The 18,671-nt window shown below is 30.5% G+C and overlaps 1 protein-coding gene and 1 long non-coding RNA gene across 2 annotated transcripts in view; one reads left to right on the forward strand and one right to left on the reverse strand.

Annotated features, from left to right (window-relative positions):
- LOC145938282 (uncharacterized) overlaps positions 1–17,879 on the forward strand; it is a 42,416-nt gene extending 24,537 nt beyond the window's left edge. Inside the window, exons 3-8 of the long non-coding RNA XR_014425700.1 lie at positions 13,237–13,483; positions 15,867–15,974; positions 16,083–16,179; positions 16,288–16,374; positions 17,325–17,551; positions 17,771–17,879. This is a non-coding gene — a long non-coding RNA (uncharacterized LOC145938282). The remainder of the gene's footprint in view (positions 1–13,236; positions 13,484–15,866; positions 15,975–16,082; positions 16,180–16,287; positions 16,375–17,324; positions 17,552–17,770) is intronic.
- Positions 7,898–8,643, reverse strand: LOC145938671 (uncharacterized). Its single transcript, XM_083042437.1, has 2 exons — positions 8,436–8,643; positions 7,898–8,303 (listed from the first exon to the last, which is right to left on the reverse strand). The coding sequence occupies exons 1-2, from the start codon at positions 8,641–8,643 to the stop codon at positions 7,978–7,980; spliced, it is 534 nt and encodes a 177-aa protein (XP_082898563.1). The 3' UTR covers positions 7,898–7,977.
- Positions 17,880–18,671: the final 792 nt, after the last annotated feature.

Here is an 18,671-nt window from a genome sequence, read left to right on the forward strand (position 1 = left end):
TAAGCAATAATATTTCCAAAAATTTTATTATGAATTAGATCATTTAAAATCTCTTTGACATCCAAGTTAAATGTTTTAGCGACCAAATCTAGTCGAAATTCTATTAAACATCCATCAAGATTATCCTTAATTTCTGGGCATTGAGGATTGCAAGTCATTGTAAGAAAAATATCTGGTTTACCAAACTTTCTTACCAAAGACATAGCATCTTGGTACCTTTCTTGCATGTTTCTTGGACTGCCCATAAATGAAGATGGTAATATCACAGGTATACCAGCTCTAATTCCTTCATTTTGTGCTCGATTATCTAGGTGATCCATTAATCCCGAATAAAGTTCTGCTCTTAATTGAGGTTGATTTAATTTAATATAATTAAGCCTATTTGCTTCAATTTTCATATAGGCATCAAGTATAAATTGACATCTCAATTTGCCTGCCTTTTTAAATTGACTAAATTCTAATCTTGGTGCTAACAGGTGAGCATAATAATCCATTTGAGTTACTTTGAATCCTGGATATTTAGAATTATATGATTTAAGTTCTGAATGCCATCCATCGTTACCATATGGATATAACAAAGGATAACACATTGGGTCACACCTTTTGTCTAGAATTGATATTTGTTGAACATCGTTCGAATTTATATTATAAATCCGAACGTCTCTTTCAAATGGAGGCTCACCATCTACATTCCTAAAGACCACAGCTATTTCATTGGCTTGTGGAGCATTGTATCTTCTTTGATCTTGTTGAGGATTTTTTCTAAAGGACAACATTAAATTTATGGTTTTATTTCCTATCGGATTAAGATCTTGTTCAACTTGACGCATCATCTTGAATGTTTGCAAATTCATTGCATTGAACCATAAAACTTGACAACTTTTTCATTATTTCTGAATCACACTCCTTATTAGCTTTGTTATTCATTCTATGATTTACAGCTTCTTCTGTATCTAAAAAGTAAAGCTGTGCAAATCGCGGAGGTTGCCCATCCGCTGGGCGCATTGCTCTTGAAGTTAAATGATGATATTGCCCATGAATCTTTAAGCAATAAGGAGCATTGTTCACAACATCCAATGTATTTCTATTGCCCGGGGCACCCATGGAAGCCATAGCTAAAGCGCTGTTATATGAACGAATATTATCAAGGAAATTTTTTGATGCAGAATCATTTCTCATGTATAATTTTTTAAGAAAATCAGGACAATTTATTGGCTTTAATTGAATCTTGCCCTTTTCGCAACAATATTTAAATTTTGCATCTTTAGATTTTTCACATGCAAAGTTTAACGATTTGCAAAATTGGCATTCTACATTCATTTGGCCAAGTGTATGAACTGGCACATTTATTTCATGGTCCTTGGCAATTAGCGCAATGTGATGATTTAATTGTCTAGTTTGATGCCTTCTCTGAGCATGTCTCTGAGCATCACCTTCGAGTCGTTGAGATCTTGCTTCATTATTTTCATTGGCCCTCTGCTGAGAATTTCTTTGAGCATTAGCTTCGAGTCGTTGAGACCTTGCGTCATCATTTTCATTGGCCCTCTGCTGAGAATTTCTTTGAGCATTAGCTTCGAGTCGTTCAGATCTTTCCTCCGAACTCTTAATTTTTCGCGTTTGTCGTAAGCGCTTGCTTTCGCGACTCACTTTATACAAATTTCCACCTTTTCTCTTTTGAGGCATACTTGTAATTATTTTTTATAATTGATATATATTTAAGAAATAAATTACTTTATATTATATAGCAATAATATTGCTCGAAGTACATCAGAATTTTTATTTTATGCAAACTACTTATATATATAGATTGATCGATTTTCTTGATGGATTTCTGTCTTATGTTTATTCTATTTTATATTAATTCTTTGTATAGGCGCACAGCAGCCTTTTTTTTACAGACGCACAGCAGCCTTATTTTACAGGCGCACAACAACCGTTTTTTACAGGCGCAAAGCAGCCTTTTTTTACAGGCGCACAGCAGCTCTGTATCGGCGCACAGCAGCCGTTTTTTACAGGCGCACAGCAACCCTTTTTTACAGGCGCAAAGCAGCCTTTTTTTACAGGCGCACAGCAGCTCTATATCGGCGCACAACAGCCTTTTTGTAATAATTTAATTTAATCTCGAATATTTCAGAAATAATTTTTTTATATAAAAAAAATGTGATAAAAATGTAATTATTAAAAAATATTAATTACAAATTTTAAACTCATTTATTACAAATATATTCTAAACAATTATTCAAAATTGGCTCTCTAATTAAAATTAATAAAATAAGAATAAATCGCAATAGGAGCCTAGCACCGTTCGTGGGGTGCAGTAAATTAATAATAAATTTAATTAAATTAATTCAACATCCGAAATTTTTATTTAAATCAGCTACAGTAAAAATCTCGACAATAATCGGCCATATATAATTTTTTTAAAATGTACCGTCTCTCTCTTCACTCTCCTTCTTCAACGTTATAACTTCGTCTGTCACTAATTCATTTCTCGTAAACTTTTACACCTTTGACTCCTTCTTCTTTGTTATACCGATTTCATTTATTATAACATTTTCTATTCATTCAATCTATCCATGATGACATTTAACGTGATTTAATGTGAAACCATCGACTTATGTATATAATCATTTATGAAATGACACTCGTCAAGAACGTAAAAACTCGTATCATCCCTAAGGGGTGATTTTGACAAAATTACACTCACATACAACAAATAGTAAATAAACTATTAATTGTGAAAGATCGTTTATCGTGGAAAATAATTACGCGAACTGATAATCGTAATAATTGTAATAATTATAGAGAATGAACAAAATATTTTACGTGCTATGCACATATACATACATACGTGAAATATTAAATTATATATAGATTTAAATTTATAGATTATTTATTTATTAAACGATTGATGTATCATTAAGGCTGTGTGAATGTTACGCGCTAATGGGGTGTAGTTGAAACCACGTAAATAAACCTTTAATTTTGATTCTTATTGTACGCGTACCCCATCTCCTTCAAATGTTTTTTGGAGCTCATGTCCAATAGTCGAATGTCAAAATGTCTAAAGAGAAAAAAAGCAATGAAAATACGTGCAACTCAGAAACTCAGCATAATGTAAGTAAATTTAATTTTTAGTGAAAGAGAGAAAGGATTGACATAGTGAAAGAGAGAGAATGAGATTAAGAAAAAGAAAGAGAGAATAAGATTAAGAGAGAAAGATAGAGAGAGAGACTTAGGTTAAGAGAAAGAGAAAGAATAAATAGATTTGTGTGTGTGTGTGTGTATGTATGCGTGCGCGCGAGTGCGTGCGTGTGTGTGCGTGTTTGCGTGTGCGTAGCGTGTGCGTGTGCGTGTGCGCGCGCGCGCGCGAGAGAGAGAGAGAGAGAGAGAGAGAGAGAGAGAGAGAGAGAGAGAGAGAGAGAGAGAGAAATTAAGATTATTAATCTATATATTTCTTTTTTAGAATCACATCAGCAGCGAAAAAATTTTTGACGAAAACAACATCTTGAAGTCACAATTACAGGAGCTGCAACGGCAACTGGCCGCTGCTTTGATCAAGCAACAGCCTGCAGTGGTGGCTGCTGAGAATCCACAACCTGCAGTGGTGACTGCTGACAATCCTCAGCCACCACTGCAGGCTGCTGACAATCCACAGCTACCACTGCAGGCTGCTGAAAATTCACAGCCTGCAGGTGAAAAGGATACGTTTCAACGTAAATATATTATAATGATAAATAATGATAAATAATAATAAATAAAAATATACATAAGTAGTAAATAATATAACCAAAAACTTAAATTTTATATATTTTTTTACAGCAAAATACAAAACTCGGTGGGCAAGAGCTGGAAGAGGCCGAGGACGCGGACGCGGACGTGGCCGTGGACGCGAACGTGGCCGCGGAAGCAAAACTATTATTAATTATATTAATATGTAGTAGATAGCTATAAATATTAAATAAATACACACATATACATATTATATATTTTTTAATAAATATATATATATATATTATAGATATAGATACATATAAATACGGATACATATAAATACGGATATATATATATATATATAGATATTTATATAAAAAACCTTTAAAAAAAATCTTTTTTAATTAAATTTTTTTTTCTTATTTTTCTCGTTCTTATTGTCATCATTTTCATTATCCTTTCGCTTTTTATCTTTTTTATTAACTTCCTCTATAAATCCTTTCTTCTTATCCTTCTTTTTATTCTCCTCTTGTTTTTCAAAATCACTCAATGCTTCTATTAATAACTCATCGAGTCCATCTTCGAGCACTAAAATTTTTTAATTATAAATAATTATTTGAATTATAAAAATAAATTGAAAATTAAAAAAATATTTAAATTAAAATTTATAATTAAGTAATAAATTATTTTTTTTATTTACCGTTATTAAATTCTTCTATTTCTTTCAGTCTATTCATTTCGTCGATGTTTTCATTTTCACTCTGTGCCTTTATTTCGTTTATTGTTATACATTGTCTTTCATTTCCATTTATTCCATTTATTATAATATTTTCTTCAACCATGATGACATTTAGCATTGACATTTATCATTTGAAATCAGCAACTTATGTATATAGTCATTTATTAAATGACATATAAGAAAATTAAAACTCATATCACCTCTAAGGGGTGATTTGAATATTAAAACTCATATCACCCCAAATAGATTGTTAAGAAAGGAATGTGTAAGTTTCTAATTTGAATAAATCTTTAATATAACGGGCTGAAACAGACGGTATTTATATATATAGAAAAAATTTGCGAAATAAAATCAGTCCATAAATGCGCGCGCGCGTGGGTGGATGCGTGAGTGGGGGTGCAAAACTTAAAAAAACCACATATTAGCTATCCCCGAAAAATTTGCAAAATTTTGTTACTAATTTCGAAAAAATCGGTCATCAAATGTGTAAATGCGTGGGTGGGTGCGTAGGTGGGTATGTCATTAAAAAAAAACCACATAGTACGATGTTTTGAAACGTTCTGAACCCATTAGCATAGAAATTAATAAAAAAATTTTTTTCGCGAAAACAGCCTCCTATATAAAAAAGAAAAAAAATTTTTTTAAACCGCATAGTAGGATTTTTTTGATCATTCTAAACACATTGGCGTAGAAATTTTGTAAAAAATCTTGTAAAACGCATGCGCGTGGGTGGATACGTGGGTGAGTGCGTGGGTGGGCAAAACTTAAAAAAAGAACCACATAGCAGCCATCCCCGAAAAATTTGCAACACTTGCGAAATTTTGGTACCAATTTCGTGAAAATCGGTCAATAAATGTGTTAATGCGTGGATGGGTGCGTGGGTGGAGATGTAAAATTAAAAAAAAACCACCATCAACGCCATCCCCGAAAAATTTGCGAAATTTTGGTACCAATTTCGTGAAAACCGGTCCATAAATGCGCATGCGCGTGGGTGGATGCGTGGGTGTATAAAAATTAAAAAAAACCACATAGCAGCCTTCCCCGAAGAATTTGCAACACTTTGGTACCAATTTCGTGAGAATCGGTCCATAAATGTAGAAGTAGTTCGCGTACATACATACAGACGGACGGCACTTATATATAGAGATAATATATTATTGTATTTTATATATATAATATATATATATATATATATATGTATATGTATATGTATGTATATATACAGGGTGGCCCACATAAAGTGTTACAAACTGTTTTCTCTGTCACTGCTGGAGATACTAACTTGAATTTTTTTTAATTAAATGGAACAAGAAAATTGATGGATAAAGAAAATGTCAGGGGCCTTTAAGAAACAAACGGGGAGCCCCCCTTTTGCTGTTTAAAGACTCCCGACATTTTTTTTATTCATCAAATTTTCTAGCATCTTGTCCCATTTAATTAAAAAAAATTAAAGTTAATATATCTAGCAGTGACGGAGAAAATAGTTTGTAACACTTTATGTAGGCTATCCTGTATATATTAATATTTTATATTAATATTATTTTCCTCCAATCGTTTATCCGCGAGATTATGCGCACGTAACCCTAAAAATGTATAAGTAATTATATTAATCATATTTAATTTAAACAAGAAATAATAAATAATTCATGATATTCGGTTATAAACAATAAACATACTTTTCTCTTTGAGCTCTTAAAGTACCTTGAGTAAGCCATTTTGCTATAGAATCACCAATTTCTGTATCAGTAATTTGGTTGTGTACTGTACGAACAGCTTCTATAATACAAAAAATGTACGATTCAATATATTAAAAATACCAATTGTACAATTATATTATGAAATGAACTTACGTATGATTACATTTGCTAGCCTCAAATCTTTAAAACTACGTTTAGCCTTCTTGCCAGCCCAACTGAATTGTTGAGCAAAAGTATTTGTTAGTAGCTTCTTTAGCATGTTGCGTATCATAACATGTGGATTGTTTCCACCCACTAATTTCAAAATATTAATCTGAAAAAATATAATGTAAATAATACAGACTTTGTATTACTTAATGATAAAATATTATACAAAATATATAATATATACATACCCAAATAGACAGATGTACATAACAGCAACTTTACTGGTGTAAATTCGCGTTATGCGTAATAATATTAATAGTTACATCCTTTATGAGCTGATTATATATGCTAGTCATAGTTACATAATATATATAACGAAATATATGAAAAATGTCAGAATTTAACTGATATTTAAGTTGCGTTTAAAAATTCAGTTTTAGTACTGAAAATTTATTTATGTTACATATACTATATATTTTCAGTATTGGCAATAAGAAACACAGCCTTAGTAAGTAACTCTTAAGCGTGGTTTACATGATCCTTTTTTTACTAGCTACTAGCATGCTTAGTGTGTTAGTTGGTGAAAAAGCATTGTGTATTTTTAAATATAGCATTTTTTTATCTAACTAGCATGCTAGTCAAGTTAAAATATTTCAACTTTAAAAGAAAGAATATCTGATTTAAAATAAGCATGCTAGTAAAAAAGCATCGTGTAAATGTTTTAATAAATTTATTAATCATCAATATGGATAAAAAGATTTAATCGTGTGTGTGTGTTTCATTATTATATATGTTTGTAACTCTATATATATATATATATATATATATGTATATGACTGATATGATCGAGTTATACTTATAGCCATTTGCGTGATTTTACACTAGTAAAGTTGTTGTCTGTGTACATTTGTCTCTACCTCGGTATATAATTATGCTAATAGTAGAAAAAAATAGACTTACTACTTTGTTCTTAAATCTTTCTTCACTCAGCTGCTCTTCAAATGATAGTAAATCTTCATATAATGATATTGGTAATTGAACATTAATAAATTCTTCGTGTACATTAACTGGAAATAACATTTTCTCTTCAAGCAAATTCATTTTATTTTGCATTGAGTCCAATTTATATAAAACTTTATTTAGTTTATATAAAATTTGCTTCTTGAAGTCTGAAAGGATATTAATTAACTTAATAAATTTATTATGTAGTTAACAGTATTGTGTGTGTAAATATGTATATATGTATATATGTATATATGCTTTTAAGTATTGTATGCTCGGCAATAGAAATGTCTTAACACGAATTTATATGTACATATTGGAACATATATACATTTTCTTTGTATGTATATGTCAAATGCATAAAAGGAAATATGTGTGTTCCGATATACTGTTATGCGCATAAATTCGTATGTTAAAATATTTCTGTTGCCGTGTGAACATAAACTACATCATTTTTATTTTAACATAAAAGTTTTGAAATTAACAAAATACGTACCATTAGAAACATAGTTTTCTTCATCAACATTAATAGTTTTTTCAACAATTAATCCTGAATTGCTTGCAATGCATTGCCTGTACACATCTGTATACAAAAAGAGGGAGAGAGAGAGATACAAAAATGATAATACAAATGTTAGTATAGATTATTTACGAATATTAAATAAGTGTTTATAGTTTCTATTTACCATTGCTATTTGTTTTATTAATAGAAGTTCCTTCGTGTATATCCTTAGACGTACTTGCGTCTTGCACAATATTTTCCACAACTGTATTTACTAATACAAAATCTTGTAATTTCGGAAGAGAAGGTAATTGTTTTTTATTTTGGATTTGTCGATTTTCTTTATCCTCTTCTGAAGAAGATGAACTAATATTTCTTTTTGCATTAATACGTCGTTTTTGTTTTTTTCTTTCTCGTAACTCATTAGATGATACTTCATTGTTTTCTACATTAGATGTGTCTTGGGCAGTAACTAATTTTTCGATTCCCTTTTCATAAGTTTCTGTAAAATAAAACATTATGATAAATAATATATACATACTATAAAAATTATGATAAATAATATATAGGTATACATACACACATATAATATATACATGTATGCGCGTAAGATTATGTGCTGTAATTAATTTACCTGCTACGCCAAAAATTCTTTTTATAGTTAATTCTTCCCAATCCGATTCATTTTGTGGTGTTTCTTGTTTTATTATTGCTTTATTAATGCTTAATTTTGTTTTATAATGACTCGGCCAAATGCATGTTTGCTTATCTGCGTTAAACCATACTGCCGATATAAGTTGCAATCCATCGTCGAATTCCATAATTATGAACCCGCTACTCATTCTTCTGACAGCGTATAAAAAACATTGTATTTGTGTATATAAAGATATGTTACAAGAAATATTTAAAAAAACAAAAAGAAATATTTTAAAACACAAAAAGAAATATTTTAAGACACAACAAAAATTTTAATAACAGAAAATATTACAAAAAACACAAAACACTATATTAAACTACATGCTTTAAGAGAAATATTGCAAATGTGTTTGAATCATTTCCACATTTAATTTTCCACACTTTATATAGTAAGTCTGTAATTGGCCAAGAATGTAAATTGTTATCGTTCTCTATAGTCATCAATTTAATGCCAAATTGACTTGATTCACAAGGTTTATCGTACACATCTTTCACATATGTAAGCTTTCTACCAATGAAAAATATATTATTATTTGTATCTTCGATTATGTTTAAAACTTGAATACATATTCCATTTTTTATAATACAGTAATTATTTGCAAAACTTTTACAATTTATATAAAATTTGTCATTAGATATTTGCACATATTGCGATTTAATATCATGATTATCACATATTGGTCCATCTTCATGCAAGTACTTACATAAATATAACTTTTTACTATTATAATTACTCTTTAATAACGATTCAGCTTCTTTGTATCTTTTTACTAATTGCTGTAAAGGCTTTTCATTTTTTCTTAATTGTTTTTTAATAGAGGACATAATATTTTCAAAGCGAAAAGCGCTGAAATTATCTACTGGACCAAATTTTCTAACGTCAGAACACAAATGTAATAAATTGTGAACATTATGTGAAATGTATTCTGCACCATATAATACTTGGAAAGATGTGACAAAATTATTAAGTAATGCTTCTGCAAAATTTAAAAAATATCCTTGGCATAAATTTGGACATGTAATAATTGTCATAGCTGCATGCAGTGTGAGAAAATGATAATATATATCTTTTTTTAATATATGACATAATACTGTAGGTCCTGTATATAAAAGAAAATTTCTAAATTATACTGCTTTCCAATGTTTAATATCGCTAATGGATCTTGGTTTTCTAACAAACTCTTTTGGTGTTGAACTTTTAATTAACAGCAGTAGATGTGATATTTTATTTATTGCTCTCCTATTTAAACGCACACTCAACGGTCCCTTTATCCAAAGAAGAATCATTTTTTTTACAACGCCTAAACATATAAGATGCATATAATCTAACGGAGTACTACTAATAGGTAAAAATCCTGGAACATTATTTAAAACACTATAACCAATTTGAAAATTTTTATAAGCATTCATACTAAATAGTTCATCAGTTCTCAAAGGGTATAATTTTCTATTTGGAAAGCAAATTCTACTTTTTATATATTCTCCTTTAATAATGCATTAGTACAGCTATGAAAACCAGTATGGCCTTTTGTATATAATACGAAAGATTTTGCTGGTACGTCACAAATTAAAGCAAATAAACTAATTTTTATTACGCTATTATTATAAAAATAACCCTCATTTATGAAATGTATTAATTCATCTACTAAAGGTTGTAAAAAAACATTTGAATCTTCAGGTTTCTTATGTCCAAAATATGCACCAACAATATACACATCATTTTGCATTGTATTTGAAATTAAAATAGGCCATAAAGACGCGTTTGACGATTTGGATATAGGAAGACCATCAATATTTAATAGTAAATAAATGTGTTCAAAATTACATTTTAATAACATGCTTCTAATTACGTTACTTAGACCCCAATAAAAAAATTTGCCTCCAGATATTTTTGAAATTTCTGTTTGTCGTGGAGTTTTCAACAACGTTCGCGCATCTCTAAAGAATTTACAGGATGTGTGTTCCTGTAAAATCTTTATCAATGCATTACATGCATTGTGGCGAATATTATATTTTAAACTCCATGCAGCTGTAGCATTTCTAAATGCTTCGTCATTATTGTTATTGCTGTTATTTATATCAATATTCGGACTCTGAGATCTATTATCATTATATTTTTCTACATTATTATTTTCTACATTATTATTTTTATGTTGACAATGAGTATTATTATATGAAGCTGATGAGTATGTAATAATTCTTTGTTCTGTATTTTCATTGAGATCTATATCATTTCTTTCATCAAACGTATTAACAGTAATTAATTCATTGATTTGTGTGGAAGATCCTGCAATATCAATTGCAGTTTCATTTGCAATAATTCGCCGAATGTGACGTTTAGAAATATAAAAATTTTTTTTTTGTGCACTATACATATTTTTAAATAATTTAGAATAATTTATATATATATATACACAAACAATATTCTCCTGTAAAAAATTGGAAAGAAAATGTTAATGTGTGTATTGTGATTATTTAAAAATATTTAAGTTATATGCAAAAATGTCTATTTTTTCATACGATAAATTTAATCTAATTTAATGGATCTTTAAAGCTGTGGTGCAAACTGTACTACAAATGCTTTAAAACATTATTCTATCTTCTACATTTTATGAAAATAAAGGTAGAATAATGTTTTGAAGCATTCGTAGCACAGTCTTGACCACAGCGTATACCATGCAATAACATTATAGCCCAGATAGCACAGCGAATTCATTTTTATGTCATCAATTCTAAATCCTTTTTTGAATACATATAGAATTCATTTTATGCTCCATTAGAATATTGAATCCTTTTTGAGCTCATTTTGAACAGATTACATATGAATTCATAAAGTTGAGCTCATAATGATCACTTGTGCTATCTGAGAGGTAAAACAATTATGAATGCTTTCAGGCAATATACACCAGATATTATGTAATACAATATGCACACTAGTGCTTTTCAATTCTAGCACAACAAATATCAACATTTTTAGACATTTATACTAGGCCACTTTTATTTCTCAACAGAATAATATTGCGATAGGAAATAAAAATATTATTTTATTAATAAATAAAACTTATAAATTTTGTTAAAAGTAAAATTTTAAGACTTTTATGTAATTTACATAATTAAATCAATATATTTATAAATAAGCTAATAATTTATAATTTTTACATAAAAGACTATGTAAGACTGTGTCACAGATTCAAGTGTATATCACTGCGTGTTCGTTGTCAGAAAGCACTCAATATTGGGTAAAAAAATAATATGTGATATTTTTACTATATACCTTCTTTTTCTGTATAGATCTTTTGGATCCCTTTTCCTTCTCACTATTCTCAATTTCTTATAAATAAAGAAGTAATTATAAGAGCCACGTCTTCTATAACCTAAAACATAATTGGACCTTCAAACAATAACGTTTTACATAAAACAATAATTGAATAAAAGAAAAATAAATGTGATATTTTTATTTACCTTTTTTATCTTTTCAGAATTTTATTCGTTATAAACACACGTTTTACAGCGATAATAATGTGTCGCCAGTCGCACAACGATACTTCACACAAAAATGTACATGTACGGTGCACGCGTACACGCGTGATATGTTAATTACGCGCGCCACGAATGTTATTAAAACCTAATATATACAATGTGCCGTTTACGCAGGCGCGCAAAAAGATTATGTTTCTGCAACGTTGTTGAATCATTTCGGTGAAATATTGCAATTGCACGTCTCTGTAATATCTCTGCAATATTGTTGAATTATTTCGGTGAAATATTGCAATTGCACGTCTCTGTAATATCTCTGCAATATTACATTGCAACTTGCAATATTGCAACGTTTCTGAAATGTTACTGAAAGCTTTGGTGCTGTATGGGTGAACATGTAATAAAGGCAGACACACATATAATATACTGTTATTTATGCGCTTCGCTTCGATACTTTTTGATATGCGTGCGAAGCGATAGAATAATAGAAATATATGATGTTGTCTTTTCAATATATCGAACACAATTTTTATTCGCTTTTTTTATTGCCCTGTAACATGCATAACGCTGTCGGTATGGCAGATCGACAATTTTAGTTCCGCTCAGATGAGGGCGCAAATCTGTCGGAGTTCGGCCATCCGACTAGGATCCCCTTAAGTTGTAGCGCAATTGTCTGTATAGAAAATATGGCTTATTGCACAAAACAGAATGTTCCTGTAATTATTGGTCACGAATTCTTGGAAAAGGAAAATCTGTTTAATGTTCTCTGTTCATCTTCCCCTTGCTTGATATTTATTCTGTTCATTCTTTATCTGATTTGAAATCATGGCCACTTCAAAACATCGTTAAAAAATATGTTAAATTGCCAAACAAAAATGAGAAATTTGCCGTTTTTCCTCTGATGCATTCCAACGGTTAAAATCTTATTCATTTCTACACAGAATGGCCGACAAGAATAAAACATATCTAGTTGTTGAATTCAAAAATGAACTTCAAATAATATCCACGACTTGGTTTACCAGTGATTTAAAAAGAGCTAAATGGCTTAATTGTTACATAACTTACAATAAATACGACAAAGCAGTAAAATGTATGAAAGAACCTCAATCAACTTGGGAGGAGCATCCTATTATACAAATTTTTGCAACATGTAATATTTTTTATTTTTTTGTGATTTATTTTCTATATGTAGCATATATACATATTTTGATTTTGTTTACTGTTTCGACAAATGGCGATGCTTATAACAATATATTTTTTAGGTGACTATATGCAGTGGCACGAACCAAATTAAAGCTAGCCGAGTAGTTATCAGATGTAAATACATGCTCTGACGAAGACAAATTTTTGAAAAAATCGCGAAAATTCAGAGCTGCTAAAACATATAAATCAAGCTCTAATGACGACAGTGAAGAGTCTAAAGCAGATGAAGCAATAATTTCATCCCTTCCAAAATCTCCATGCAAGCAAACTGACATCAATAAAGGAAAAAAAAACTCAAGCACAAAGGTAAGAATATAATTAGGCATTAGCAGCAGATGAGTTGGTCAATTTTCTAAATATAAGGAATAAAGAATCAAGTTTTATTATTGAATGTAAAATAATTTTTTTTAAATAAAAATTGTTTCGTTTATCTATACTCGTCAAAAAAATTATCGCAACACGTAATTAATATCAAAATTTAGCATAAATTCAAATAAGCGTATCTCCGCGAAAAATTGTCGTATTTCAAAAATTTTTTTTTTTGTTTTAAAGGGTAAAGTCTCTAGTTTAAGGAACTTTCGTTCGATTTTGATTTTATTCTCTCCCCTTTTCTCCATCCCTTTAAAAGGAGGGACATGTTTTTTTTTTCAAAAAATTGCATTGTTTGACGAACTCTATGAAGTGTGCTAAATTTTTTTCGCAAATATCATCATAACTATCGTAAAATATAGACTTTTCTCTACAAATTAAAAAAAAATGGAATACCGTACGATTTTTTTTCGCGAAGTTACAGGATATCAAAGTTACCTATGCATTTTTGCCTATGTATTCAATTACCGCCAACATTAGCATTATCCGATGGGCACTACGGGGAAGTTGCTGGTCGGATTTTGCCCATCGTGCGGACGTGTGTGTGTGTGTGTGTTGGGGCAGGGATATATGTTCGTATATAAAATTGTATATTTCTGCCTCGTCTTCGGATGACCTCTTGCAGACGCATATTTATTTATATATATTAATATATATTTTATTTACATTGAAATTCAATAATATATATATATATATATATATATATATTATTGAATTTCAATGTAAATAAAATATTAAGAAAGACGAATACATTGTTGTTCTAATAATTTTTTTTTTTTTTCATAAATAAAACTTAATTCTTTATTCGTTATTCCTTATTCGGACCATTGCCCAACTAATTGATTTTACTTTTTTTTACGATGAATTCGAGCAGCAAGAAATATTTCTTGTTATATATTAAGATATATCTCAACGTAATTAAGATACCTTAATGTAATATCAAAATTTTTTAATTTTTTAATTTTTGAATATTTTTCTTGTAATTAATAATAACAATGCAACAAGAAAATAATGCATATATTAGGTGTACAACTTTGCTTCCGCCGTTTTCCTATAGATAGCTTTAGCGGTAAGTAGAAATAAATAGATCATAGACGTCATGCAATAAACTTGAGCATCTGTCAACATAACCCCATAGAAACATTAGTCGATTTGTGTCTGCATCATAAAGTTATTCTCGATTGAAAATGTCAGTTTACGAGCCAAATTCTCGTCATTTGCGGGAGGTTATTCGGTTTGGCCGTCGACGTGGAAGCATGGCCGGGATATCCCCATGATTTTCTGCGCTTGGGGTTATCGTAATGAACCCATTTTTCGTCCCCAGTCACAATGCGATGCAGAAATCCCTTCCGTCTTTCAAGCAACTGTTCACAAGCAAACAAACGCCGTTCAACATCTCTCGGTTTCAACTCGTACGGCACCCAATTTCCTTGCTTCTGAATCATTCCCATGTCTTTGAGGCGTTTTGAAATTGCTTGTTGAGTCACTCCCAATGATCGTGCCAATTCTTCTTGACTTTGACTCGAGTCTTCATTAAGTAATGCCTCCAATTCTGCATCTTCGAAAACCTTCTCTCTTCCACCGCTATGCTGGTCTTCGACGTGAAAATCACCATTCTTGAAGCGTTGAAACCACTCACGACAGGTTCTTTCACTAATAGCGGCCTCACCATAAGTATTTGAGAGCATTCGATGAGCCTCAGCCGCAGATTTCTTCATATTGAAGCAGAAAATTAAAACCTCCCGCAAATGACGAGAATTTGGCTCGTAAACTGACATTTTCAATCGAGAATAACTTTATGATGCAGACACAAATCGACTAATGTTTCTATGGGGTTATGTTGACAGATGCCCAAGTTTATTGCATGACGTCTATGATCTATTTATTTCGACCACTACTTACCGCTAAAGCTATCTATAGGAAAACGGCGGAAGCAAAGTTGTACACCTAATAAAATGATAAAAATAAAGAATAAAAAATAATGTAAATGATGAATAATGCGATGTAACGAATAATATGGCTAAAATGGTGAATGACAAATAATATGGCTAAAATGGTGAATGACAAATAATATGAATGGATAATGCAAATAAATAAAATTTCATTTAAGTAATAAGCTTAGCTAAAATAAAATTATTGGAATCAATTTTTTAAGAAGATTTTGTTTCTCACAAATTACACAAATAATATTATATTTAGATAAATGTGTTTACATTATTTGGTAATATTTATGTGTTTTACTGTTTGTAGAGTCATATTCTTTGCAAATAATTTCTATTTTCATTAAGAGTATCTATGATAACATATTTTACTGTTTTAGATTCACAACGCACTACAAATGCATTACAATGCAGTAGTGCGAATGCCGAATGGCAGGATAACGAGAATATAGTCCCACATACAAGTTCGGATTTAAATTATAAACGAGGTTAGTATGCAAATAAATTATATACTATATATTTTATTTTATCTTTGTAAATAATTTCTATTTTTGTTACGAGGATCTATTAATGATAACATATTTTACTTGTTTTAGATTCACAACGCACTACAATGCTGTAGTGCGAATGCCGAATGGCAGGATAACGAAAATATAGTCCCACGTACAAATTCGAATTTAAATTATAAACAAAGTATGTAAATAAATCTATATAAATTCCGTTTTATCTTTGTAAATAATTTTTATCTTTGTTACGAGTATCTATTATGTTAATAATGACATGTTTTTTTACTTATTTTAGATTTGCAATGCACTGTGAATGATGATTAGCAGGATAATGAAAATGTCACTCCAAATAGATTGGCAAGGATCATAAATTATGAAGAAGGTTAGTATGCAAGTTAATAATCTACGATTATTTGTTAAGTCTATGAGTTGCACCCTCCTCCTTAAAACTCCTTTCGAAATTTTGTTAGATAATTTTTGACAAAAAAATTAATAAAAACCAAAAGAATATGTATTTACCAATTTTTATAAAATTTGAAGCCCTAATATAGACAATATACAGAAAATTCTAGTTTTTTCAGAAAATTTTGAGGGAGTGTAGCTCAGTCGGAGTGCGTTTTCAGACATGTTTATAAGACAATTTTACCTTCTTTTTACTTGTAGATTGTCTTTTTTTACTATCAATTTTAGGACATCTTGTATATACATATGTATATGTGTGTGTGTGTATACACCATAGACCTTATAGATATGGACTGGTAATTGCCTATAGTTTCTGTAAGCAGCAGCGTTCGGAGGAAGTTAGACAGAGAAACATACTACTCTTTCTTTTGCACCAATGATATTTCCGGACACTCGTAGAGAGAGTACTTTCTCTCTCCGAGTATCCGGAAATATCATTGGTGCAAAAGAGAAGTAGTATGTTTCTCCATAGACATAGTATATCTAGACCGAGTGTTAAGGAGTGGGAGTAAAGGTGCACGTAGAAAAAGACACTCTGTTCTATGCCCCTTGCGTTCTCTCTCTTTCACACATCTACGCATGCATGAAAGAGAGAGAACGCAAGGTGTGTTACGCGTAGGTAGGACGCGTAGATGTATGAGAAAGAACGCAAGGGCACAGAACAGAGTGTGTCTCTTTCTACGTGCACCTTTACCTCCACTCCTTAAATAAAGGCAAACGCTTGGTCTAGATATACTATGTCTGTGTGTTTCTCTCTCTAACCCCCTCCGGACAAGATCTGCTTTATGTATTACCAGTCCATATCTATAAGGTCTATGATATACACACACACACATATACACGCATTAATGTATTTTTATATGTATGTAGGATCTGATTTTGAACGCTATGTCGTTCAAAAATTCCTGCATCTGGAAATTAAAATAAGTAATGTCACAAAACGACAAAAACAAATTTTAGACAAGATGTCTAATACAGTACAGCCAGAAGAAAAAGAGGAAAAAATTGACATTTTTCAAGATTTGCCTTTGAAAAGTGAAAATGAGTTAGCTATGGAAAGAAAACTTGGCAATAATACATCTTATCGGAATGAAATGGTAAATATAACAACACACATACACATTAAAATGTTTTTTTAAAGAAGGACAATTAGTAATAGTTTACGATTGCAGTTTAAGAATTGTAGATCCTAAATTGATATCACTTGTTTAATTAGGGACGTCTAAGTGACGCTTCCAAAGAATAATTAAAACAGCTATACTTTCAATTGTTCATATTTGAAACATAGGTATAATAATAATTTCAAATTATTCTAGATCAAACAATTAGCACGATTAACAGGGCAAGATATTAAACATTCTTGCTTATGTTTAATGAGACAAATAGTCTCAAACGAAGTTGCAGTGCTATTCAGCTGACACAATGCTGAAAAAAATTTTTTTTTCAAAATTGAGCTTGTGCCAAGTAATTCTTAGTAAATAAAATATTTAAAAAAAATTTTTTTTTTATTTTATTAATTTTAAATGCTAAAATTCTTTCCGAATTTGTAAGATATATTTGTAAATATTTGTATCTTCTTCTGCATACAACGTCGTGTTCGACGTGTAGTGACTTCTGAAGAAAGAAATTCATATACATGTGTTTGGGCATGTGGATTGTACACATGTATATGGGACCTACAGTTTAACGCCGGTTCCGAACGGCCAATGATGTTTTTGTTTACATTCTTAGAGAAGTTCTCATGGCAAGGTGTACTCTCGGTGATTTGCCATTGCCTTCCGAGAGGAGAACGAGCGAATGTACTTTTTGGTCTTACCGGGGATCGAACCCGGGACCTTCGGCTCTATAGACTATGTTTGCCCTCTATAGACCACGTTCGCCCCATTTGTATTATATATTTATTAAATTTATGAAATTATTTATATGTGTAATAATATATTATTATTAAAGCTCCTGGCTGCTCATCGACCATGTTGGAATTGTGACGTCAGAGGCGAGAAAATAAACGCTAAGAATTCATTTTTAAATAAAAAAAATATTTCGATGAAACAGCACTTTAGATGGCCTTAGCACACTTTAAAAATCGAAAACTATCCTTTTCCCTTTATAATCAATCAACAGTTGTAAAATGATTGTAATATGAGGCCTGTCTGTTTAGTCTTTGCAATCATTCTGCATAACAGTTTGATCACAATCACGATTATTTTACGGTTGTGG

This window comes from Prenolepis imparis, unplaced genomic scaffold, assembly GCF_030444845.1.
Source record: "Prenolepis imparis isolate NDT839.2.m4 unplaced genomic scaffold, iyPreImpa1.0 SCAF_7, whole genome shotgun sequence".
Taxonomy (NCBI): Eukaryota; Metazoa; Arthropoda; class Insecta; order Hymenoptera; family Formicidae; genus Prenolepis; species Prenolepis imparis.

What these genes read in the sequence shown, in the direction of transcription:
- LOC145938671 (XM_083042437.1), bottom strand. Translation starts at nt 8,643, where the DNA reads ATGAGTAGCGGGTTCATAATTATGGAATTCGACGATGGATTGCAACTT. An exon ending in AAGAATTTTTGGCGTAGCAG is followed by an intron (nt 8,304 to 8,435) that starts GTAAATTAATTA and finishes TTTATTTTACAG; the next exon opens with AAACTTATGAAAAGGGAATC.